This window comes from Poecilia formosa, unplaced genomic scaffold, assembly GCF_000485575.1.
Source record: "Poecilia formosa unplaced genomic scaffold, Poecilia_formosa-5.1.2 Scaffold1115, whole genome shotgun sequence".
NCBI lineage: Eukaryota > Metazoa > Chordata > Actinopteri > Cyprinodontiformes > Poeciliidae > Poecilia > Poecilia formosa.
In genome coordinates this window covers 1-9,912 of record NW_006801054.1, presented here as the reverse complement: position 1 = coordinate 9,912, position 9,912 = coordinate 1, and the positions used below count along the sequence as shown (strand labels likewise).

Sequence of the window (9,912 nt, the reverse complement as noted above, 5' to 3'; positions counted from 1 at the left end):
TTGTGAGAGAAAAATTACTCCTTTTAATTTTCACAGATAAATTCCTTCAGATCTAAGCTCTTCTTTTTTTGGTGAAAAAAATTCTCCAAATTTAGTTTAAATTAAATAATTTCAAAATGAGAAACAAAAAAAGTCGCTCAGCCAATTGGATTCAGGAAGATTATTAATTTTTTTTTTCTTAATTTAATAGGTAAGTAAAAAAATAAAGTTGTGGCAAATGCTAAATTCTTTTTCTATACTACCTTTGTAGAACAAAGAAAAAACATTCAGCTTCCTGTTTTGCAATGTAATTATGAAATTATTAGTTTATTAAACCAAGCAGGTGATCACAAACGTTTAAATTAAAATGTAACAACGTTTTGATGGCCTTCATTAACCACTGGACAGATTTGGCCATNACTACTCTTCAGAAAACAGACGATCCCGGTGGCCCCTCCCAAGGACCAGACTCAGATTCTCACATTCTCATCACTGTTGAAATAAACTTTATTCATCTGATTATCTGTTCTCCTGGTGGTGTTCTGTATGTGGGTAAAGAAACTGGAACCCAACATGACATTTACAGTGTCTTACAGAAGGAATCTGACATCTTAATATGTTCCATTTTCTCAGCTCTAATCCACAAACCTCAGTGTGTTTCATTTGGGCCATCTTTATGCAACAGGAATCAATGCTAAAGTTGAAAATAGCTGTGACAGTGATCCAGATTCCACCTGAAATGGCAATGCCTCAATCTAGTGAACGATAAAAGGAGCAGCAAGAAGCCCAAAGAAATTTTTTTGGCTTGACAAAATGTCCTCCACTGCAAGGAAGGTCAGCTGCCTTGGCCTTTTGACCAAACATTTTACACATGCTAAAAGCCAAAGTTTAAAAGAAATGCAAAAGGAAAACATTCTGTACCATGGTTGGTCGACCGTCTTGTATCCAGGACCAGAAAGAAAAAATGGGGGAGAAAATTATCAGCAGCACAAAACAAAAACTTTAATTGCAAAGATACAATTTAAAGTCATACTGAACTTTGGAGTACAGAAAATGACACTAAAACTTCAAACACTGAACTTTTTACTATAACACCACAGTCAAACAAATTAAAATAAAGATTTTAACTGACTACAATATTAACATAGGACTAAATTGTTTCTCTTGGGGGAGGTGAGCCAACCTCACCCATCCAGCTAAGATCATCCCCTGGCCTTCCAACCCTAAACGAGTGCTGCCTCACCCCATGGTCCATGTAGATCTCTCCCAGCTTGATGTCTCTTGTTTTTATTAGGAGAAATGGGTCTGCCAGGCCTGGGAACTTCACTAACAGACATTTGGTGTTGAGATTTTTGGCAGAAAGGTTTATCGGTCAGCCAAACATGGCGAGCTGTGGATGACTGTCACACAGGTGGACCTGAGAGTTTATGCAGAAGTCCATGGTCCCCAGACTTTAAAAAGTAAATGTATGCATCTTGTCCCGCCTTCAGGGACCCCGCAAGCCGCCAGCCTCGGCAGCAATAGTGAATATTCCATGGTAGTCACATGCGATGGACCCCTTGATGAAAGTCCTGGTCGCAAAGACATGTGGAAGAAAAAAAATATTTATGAATTTATTATTTTTTATTAAAGACTTTTTTGGCTCTAGTGGCCTTTATTTGATAGTTAATTGGGTAATGAGAGAAGAGGGAAGATGTGCATCAAAGGTCGCCAAGGCCGGGAATCGAGCCTGCGACAGCCGCGTCAAGGACTAAGGCCTCCATATGTGGGTTGTGCTGAACCCCTGTGCCACCACAGCACACCCCAAATGTATTAATATTTTAATTACAGAAATGTCAGTTTCCAAAACAAGATCCAGGAACCGGCACTTGATATCCACCGACCTCTTCTGCTGACAGTCTTCCTGCTCTCTGAAATGACAAGTCCGGTTCACCTCTGGTCACCCTGAATGTTGCAAAGGTGTAGCAGAGATCAGATCAGTCAGAATGAACAAAACTCGTATAGAAGCAACATTTGAGTTTTAGTTTAATTTCTCAATAGGAAGCTTACTGAGAAAAACACGTTTGATGTGCATCACTAGCCATTTTTGGTCCTGCAGCTTGAATGTGGTTTAAAAACTCTTTAAACATTTTACGTTACATTTCACTGTAACTTTGCCGACTCCCCGCCTCCCCCCAAAAAAATTGGTCTTAAGAAATTATGGTTCCCCCCAGTAATGAGATGGGATCTATGCCTTTGTCAGGTTAATTGGTCTCCCCAAATTTTCCCTAGGTGTGTGTGTGTGTGTGTGCATGGTTGTTTGTCTCTATGCTGCACTGCGACAGACTGGTAGTTACCTCTAGTAATAATGCACTTGTTGAGATTTTAAATTTCATTTTCTGCTGGTTGGAACATTGTGTTGACGAGGAGGAATCAAATTACTGCTGCCTGAAAACTGAAAGGAGAGTTTGCCCTTTTTGATTAAATGCTATAATCACTTGCCATAGCCGCGCATCACTCCGTGCGCTTCTTCCGGGATAAGCTCCCCGTTTCCAAGGTGACTGCGCGCGTGCCGTCAAATGACAGAAACGAAACTTAAAAGAGCGCTTCCGGTGAAATACCGAACTCAGCTCAGTCAGGGAGAGCAGCTCGGTTCGGAGGTCCGGTCTGGACCATTCCGCCCCAGTTCAGCCTTTTTTTTTTTTTTTTAACCATTTTTACTGCTGGGAGCCGCTGTGAGTTCGGGTCCGGTCCGGACCGGCTGGTGCCGTCCACTTTTATTCAATCTGTAAGTATCATTTATTCTGGCTGTTATGGAAACGGGTTCTGGTTCTTTTAAAGGTTTCGAAGTTGTGACACCTGCTAACATTTACTGGGACGGGATAATGGGATGGTTCTGGCACTGAGACCTGATTGGTTCCAGATGTTTCCATGGTGACATTAAAGCAGGTCCCTGTGGGCAGGTTTCATCACCTGTTGTCTTCACAGAGGTTCGGCTGGTAGTTCTGGTTATGTTCGGAGTTCCTGCTGGACTTCCGGCTCACCTGGTGAAACAGGTGCTGGGAGAACTCTGTCGGTTCTGGAGGGAGAAGAAGGTCCAGTTTAACTGCCTTCCTTCAGCAGGAAGTGAAGACAGGAGGGTCGTTATCAGCTTCATGACTTCCTTCTTCCTCCATCAAACTTCTCCTGTATCGCCAGTCGAAATGGGCGGGGCCTCCTCCCATAGTCCCAGCTGATTGGCTAGCTGGAACTGGCGGTCGCAGCACACCTGGTCTAATCGAACCTGCTGTTGTTGCGTGCAGGGCGTGAAAACAGGCTGGAAGCCTGCGGGATTATTATGGTCTGTCAGCAGAGCAACAGGAAAAGCAGAGCTGCTTTATTCTCGACCTGCTGTCAGATTTTACAGCTTCTGTTAAACTCAATACTAATAATAATGTCAATGCAATCTGCTGGGTTTGCTTTTTAATCTACTCGGAATAATTAATTAGCCAAACTAATGAGGATCAGTTGGAATTGAATTGAAATGTTTTTTTGTTTTTTTGTATTTGTGGCGAATTATGCTATAGAAATAAACCGAATTATAACATAAACAGACCAGCTGCTGACCTTCCTCACCGTTCAGACTGTCGGTCGCTGCAGTAACTGCCTGTATCACCGTTTCTATGCTGCTGTCTTTGTGCCACCAGGCTGAGCCAATAAAGAATCATCTGCATGTAGTGGCTCCCCACAGTGTAGCAGTACCTCAATGAGCTGCCAGCCAATCGCAGGCAGATCTCTGTTATCCAATCAGAACACTCCTAGGGTGAAAAAGAACCAATCACAACCAGAAAGAGGCAGAGAAGAACAGTCACGTTTTAGAAAAACATATTAAAAATATTTTAAGTTTGTAGCCTCAGAATATTCAGTTAAACACCCAATTATATTTCTTTATTCTTTCAGTTGCTATGTAAAAAATATTTGTCAGTGAGCAAATGGACTATAACCAGAATAAATATTTCAGTTTTTAATTGATATTTCTGGAGATGGTCCCAGACGACATATTAAGATTACTACTATTATTCATTTCTTAAATATGTGACTCTTTCCACAGATTTCTTCTCATTCAAGATTCAGGATGTTTTTTTGTCTGTAATTCTGCAGAAATATAAAAATATTTTTACCATTTAGATCTGCTGTTCTTCAGGAACGGTGCTGAGGGAGAAGAGGCGACACAAAGACTGAACTTTAGTCCAGAGATACTGAGCAGCTGTTCCCTCAGCACCATACCTCCACCGCCGTCCAGCAGTGCATCCACAAACACGTCGTTTCTCACACTGAAAAATCTGATGATGTATTTGAACTTTTTAGTTTGGATTAAATTAACTAATTGTTACTAATGCACATTTTAGTTAACCTTATACATCCATCCATTTTCTTACACCTTGTCCCTTTAGTGGGTCAGGAGGAGCTGCTGCCTCTCCAGCTAGTGTTCCGGGTGAGAGGCGGGGTCACCTGGACAGGTCACCAGTCTGTCGCAGGGCAGCATAGAGACACACAACCATGCGCACGCACACACACACACACACACACACACACACCTAGGGAGAATTTGGAGAGACCAATTAACCTGATGGTCGTGTCTTTGGACTGAAGCTAGAGTACCTGGAGGGAACCCACAGGCACAGGGAGAACAAGTAAACTCCATGCAGAAAGACCTGGGCCGGGAATTGAACCCAGAACTCTTCTTGCTGCATGGCAACAGCTCTACCAACTGTTAGGGTTAGGGGTTAGCCATCTAATTACCCTGTAATTACTTAATAACTTAATGTATGTTAACATAACTCAAAGCTTTATGGAAAACTGAATTTATTTTAATTGAAATATTTAATGCCTCTTGCTTTTAATTTTTCTACTCAGATTCTTTCTGAAAGTTAAATTATAGACTAAAAATATTCCAGCTGAACAATTCAGGTGAAACGCAGAGAACATATTTAACATCAGCAGATATTATCAGTCATGATGAGGTGAACATATTCTCTGATAAACTGTCGCATCTTAATTTATTTCCCACAGTTCACGAACTTTGACCTCCTGGCGCTATCAGCGTCAGGAAGGTGTGGCGGTCAAACTCTGAAGGAAAGCAGAACACGAAGGATAATTAGGAACAACAACCTGCAAAGCACCATGGGAACTCCCTCTACCTCTTCCCCAGCTTGTTACAATATAATATAAAAATGTTACACAGAGAGCAGACTGGGAAGATTGGGAGATGTTGGAAACTGGAACTGGGGTTTACATCTAGAAAAGCCACTTTTAGAAAACACTAAATCAGTTTAGTTGGTTTACATGAAGAACTTTAAGTAAAATCTAAGACGTGTTGGGAATCTGACCTCACATCAGGCTCAGGTAATTATTCATATTTGTAATCAATCATTTATTAATTAAGTTATTAATAAAAGTAAATATTCTGGATTTTGACCAGAGCAGATTTTCTGCAATAATGAGGAATAAATTCAGACAAACAGACGGAAAACTTTTTCACACAAGGAGCAATCATTGATGCTGATTTCTAATCAAAACTAAACATCTGTTAAGAAAATTCACAACTAAATTATTCCATATTTAAACTCTTTAAACTCTGACATGTGATCAAGCTATTAATGAAAGACAAAAAAAATTTATATATTGAATGATGAAATGGGAATCAAATCAGATTAATGAACAAACTGACAAAATGAAACTATTGAAAATTATCACCAAAACTAATTTACCAAAAAAACAAAGGAAAAATCTGATTTGCAGAAGCATAAATGCAGCATGACGGTGCTGCAGAACTCCAGCCTTCGGCGAGGGAGGAGGAAGATCGGAGCAAAAGGTCAAGAGGTGAAATAAAGTCCAGACTCAGACTGGCAAACACCTTTCAACAACAAAAGCAAAACTCCACATGCTGTGCGCCAACTTAGGCTGGACACCGACGACGTGACGTCAGTCCTGAATGGCCACAGAGTAAATCTGAACGGGGAATCAAGACAAGATCAGCTGGGAGAGACGATGAATTCAGTTGTTCTGCAGCGAGACAATCCAACATGTGTCAGACCCCAAATGGCAGAACAGCAACAAAAATGGATCAGATTATTTAAAACACCTGATTCAGCCCAGATAATGGAGCTGTCTCACTTTGACTCAGTTGGGTCGAATCCTAAACTTGATGAAACAAAAGAAACTGGTTCTCTTCAGGTTAGCTTCAGTCCCAGCTGGATTTTTTCAGCAGAACCTGTCGGTACTTTGGGTTGTAAACCAAGGAAAGTTTTCCTTCTCATTGAGGAACAGAGAGGCAGCCACTGCAGACGCATCACGATACTTTAACATCTCTTTGGAATGCAGAAACACAAATGGTCTCATAAGCCAATTGTCAGCAGAGACTAACAAACAGAAGTGTCTGTATATGAAACTGATTTAGCAGGAAAAGGCTCAGCCGCCTGCCTCACTCAGGGCTGCAGCAGGAAGCTGCTTAGACTTACATGTCTCAGTTAAAGCTCAGCTTTTAGCACCTATGAATAGAGAACAAGGACATCAGTTGGAACGTTTGCTGATCGTAGGGAAAATATTGACACCCATCCCTGCAGGATATGCAGTGAATCACCTATAGATCCATCTCTGCCATTATGAGGTACATCACACCTTTCAGTTTCTTGGAATAAGAACTTGGTTGTCAGAAAGTTCTCAGAATCGGTTGACATGTTGATGTTTGCTCACACCTGAGCTGAATAAAGAGAGGATGTCTCTCACGCTGACATTGTCAAGAGCGTTTCTCCATCTGCAGATGTTCAGTAAAGTATTTTGTTCCTTGAAACTTTTTCTCTCAGCACCTTATTCCGGAGATCAACTGGAAGTTTTCTCCAACAGTTTCTTATTTTAACAGTTTATTAGTGTAGCACATTTCAGCAGCGAAGCAGATAAAGAGCTTTACACCAGCAAAACTTCATGCCAATTATGAAACAATCACCAAATCATGAATCAATTACACAAAGATGTTGACCAGTGTTCCAGTTATTAGTAATCAGAGGCATCTCTATCCGACTTTGGCCTCGATTAAAGGAACTCTGTGTTCAGCACCAGCATCCCTAAGCCCAGAGGTCAGGTCCTATGTTGACCCCTGACCTGATAGAGTTGGTCTGAACCAGAACCTGGAGCAGGATGCTGAAGTTCTGTCATCTCTGCTGCTTCTTGTTTCAGACTCGTCCTGAACTTGCTCCAGCGCTCTGAAGGCATCGCCATGTTGTCATCTCTGCAGTCGACCTATGACCTCGCCCTGGCCTGTGGTCGCTGCTGCGTCCAGGAGAACCAGATCACCTTCACACTGAGACCTGGCCAGCACCGGTGTGAGCAGCAGGTGTTGCTCTGCAGAGCCAAGGGGGGCGGTGCTTGGAGGCCCGTCTCCAAACGACCAGCGTTTCCAAACCCAAAGCGATACGAAGTGTGCTGGCACTTCAAGGAGGGCCATGGCTGCACCGTGCACAAGAACCGCTGCTCCTACGCCAGGAGTGATGAGGAAGCTGCAGTGTGGACGTTTGAAAAGCAACATGGGATAGACCATCAGCAACTCTGCAGCATGTTGGCTCAGTCCAAGAGCAACATTGAACAGAAACCCAGTGCAGGAGAAGCTCAACTCGATCTGCTGGCTGCTCTGGATCTGAAGGTCGCTTGTGATTTATGCTCCAACCAGGAAAATGAAGTCACGTACAGCATCCAGCCGGTCATCCACAAGTGCAGCAGGAGTCTCCTCCTAGTTAAAGGGAAGGCCTCCAGCCAGTGGAAGGTCGTCTCTGAGCGGCCCACAGGTGCACACATGGGTCCCGGAGTCGTTTATAAAGTATGTGATTACTTTGTCAAGGGTTCTGGGTGTCCCAAGCACACTCTGGGTCAGGGATGCACCTACGCCAAGAGCTCTGAGGAGGCCGCTGTGTGGAACCACCTCAGAGAGAAGAAGATCAGTAAAAGTGAGTTAATCAGACAAGTAGCTGAGTTGGACCCGGGTCCAGAAACTGCAGAACAGGCAGCTCAGAGCATTCTCCAGAACTTCTCTGGTAAGTTCATTGAGTTCTGCAAAGATTGTTTTCTGGAGCGGCCAACAAAACTGTCGCCAAAGCGGTGGAACGAGACGTGCTCTGCAGACGCAGCTCATCGCTGGGAGCCGGTGTTGGTGCACCACCTGTCCGACGGTGGCGCCAAGCACACCTTGAGTCAGGTGCGCCCCCCACCCCCTCACCGCCACTTCACCTTCTGCAGCCACGTCAGGCAGGGTAAGCCCTGCTGGCACCCTGCTGGCCACTGCCAGAAGGCCCAGAGCGAGGTGGAGATGGCCGTGTGGAGGGTGGAGCGCAGCGGCCTCTCTGTCCGGCCTCAGCTCCTCCAGCTGAGCCGGCAGCGCCACCCACAGGCTGAGCAGGTCTCCGTCTTCTGCAAGGTGTGCCTCTTGCTGCTGTCATCCCCAGAGAGCTTCTACAAGCACTGCTGCAGCCTGGAACACGCCCAGCTGCTGGCGCAGGACACCACCACCAGGTGGAGACAACGGCAGCCTCCACACAGCCGCCGGGCAGAGCTGTGGCTCTGTGACAGGTAAACAACTCATCTTTAGCAGAACAGACACTGGATCAAGACAAGGTTCTCCAGAGCAGGTCCCGCATCCAGGCCACTCTGATCTGATTTCATCTGCAATAAGTCGGCACCAGTCGACATCAAGAGACGAGCCGCACGGTTTTCTACTCAGTCTAACCATTTCTGTTGATAAATTGACTCATTTGGCAGAAACCCAACAGTACATCTCTAAATCAGATCAGAGTCCAATAGTCCAGATAGTCCAGATGCTGGAAGTAAATCAGTTTTCTGTCCAGTTCTTTAGGAGGGAACTGGGTAAATATCAGCATCTGATTTTATGGGAGAGTTCGCCTGACAAGGATTCAATCAGAACTAACTGCCAAGTGTCAATGAACAATTCATCTTACATCAAAACAAAGATTCTAATGCAGTACTAACACAAGGTTTGCATTGTAGACCAAAAACCTGCGAATATGGGTCCAAATGCCCTAAAGCTCATTGTGAGGAGGAGCTGCAGGAGTGGATAATGAGATCTGCAGAGGAAGAGGAGATCAGATGCAGCATTGAGACTCAGGGCCTGATGTGCTACAACCAGCAGCTTCTGGACGATTACAGGAACAGCAGCAATGAAGTCTACGTGGTGAGTATGAACCTCGTTGTAAATGAGTTCAGTTAGCGCAGAGAGGGGATGATTGACCCGACTGTCTCAGTTCAGTGAAAGGAGAGAAGATTTCCTCCTGTGATGTTTTCAGATGTCAGAGACACAAAACCAGCAGATCCTGTTTTCCTCCTGTCGTCTCTCTGGGATGGGTTGGGTTTGGCTGCAACATCTAGCAATCTGACAGGTTTAACTTCTGATTCCCAACAGCTGTCTGAACAGGTCGATGATGTCAGCGTCTCCTGTGATGAAGATTTAACAGTGGAGAGAGAAAACATCTCTGCAGACCTCAGATGGACCTTCACGGTGGAGACAGAGGTAAACAAACATACATCAGTTTTGCAGGATAAACACTGTTCATATATGGAAACATTGAACCAAGAAAACCCAGTGATTCAGACAGGCTTCGTTCATTTGTATAGAAGGAAATGTAAACGTTTCAGTTGGACTGAGTATCCAGAAACAAAGCCAGACCAGAGGCTGAATGATCTACAGCAATACGTACGATTGTGCAGCCAATATTTTCACAAACAGGTCCTGGTGGGAGGCGGCAGTGTCCCAGCTCATTGCATCATTCAGCCACCAGGTTGCCCAGTAATAACTGCAGGGCAAACTGATAGGAGGTGTGAGGGGAGAGAGAGTGGCGCAGATAAAAAATAAATCTAACACTAAAGAATAACCAGTACAAAGGAACCTGGTAAATGTTGAACAGCAAAGAA

At 44.0% G+C, this 9,912-nt stretch overlaps 1 protein-coding gene across 1 annotated transcript; it reads left to right on the top strand.

The window, feature by feature from the left end:
- The first annotated feature begins 2,322 nt into the window (after window positions 1-2,322).
- On the top strand, window positions 2,323-9,883 carry LOC103132538 (helicase with zinc finger domain 2-like). The gene is made up of 4 exons (XM_007544346.2): window positions 2,323-2,746; window positions 7,174-8,556; window positions 8,992-9,175; window positions 9,404-9,883. Exons 2-4 carry the CDS (start codon window positions 7,214-7,216, stop codon window positions 9,851-9,853), a joined length of 1,977 nt encoding a protein of 658 aa, XP_007544408.2. The 5' UTR covers window positions 2,323-2,746; window positions 7,174-7,213; the 3' UTR covers window positions 9,854-9,883.
- The last annotated feature ends 29 nt before the right edge of the window (window positions 9,884-9,912 follow it).

Excerpts from the sequence above, each read along its gene's own strand:
- LOC103132538 (XM_007544346.2), top strand. The coding sequence starts at position 7,214 with ATGTTGTCATCTCTGCAGTCGACCTATGACCTCGCCCTGGCCTGTGGT. Across the intron at positions 8,557-8,991 it reads GAGCTGTGGCTCTGTGACAG|ACCAAAAACCTGCGAATATG; the intron begins GTAAACAACTCA and ends TTTGCATTGTAG. Across the intron at positions 9,176-9,403 it reads GCAGCAATGAAGTCTACGTG|CTGTCTGAACAGGTCGATGA; the intron begins GTGAGTATGAAC and ends GATTCCCAACAG.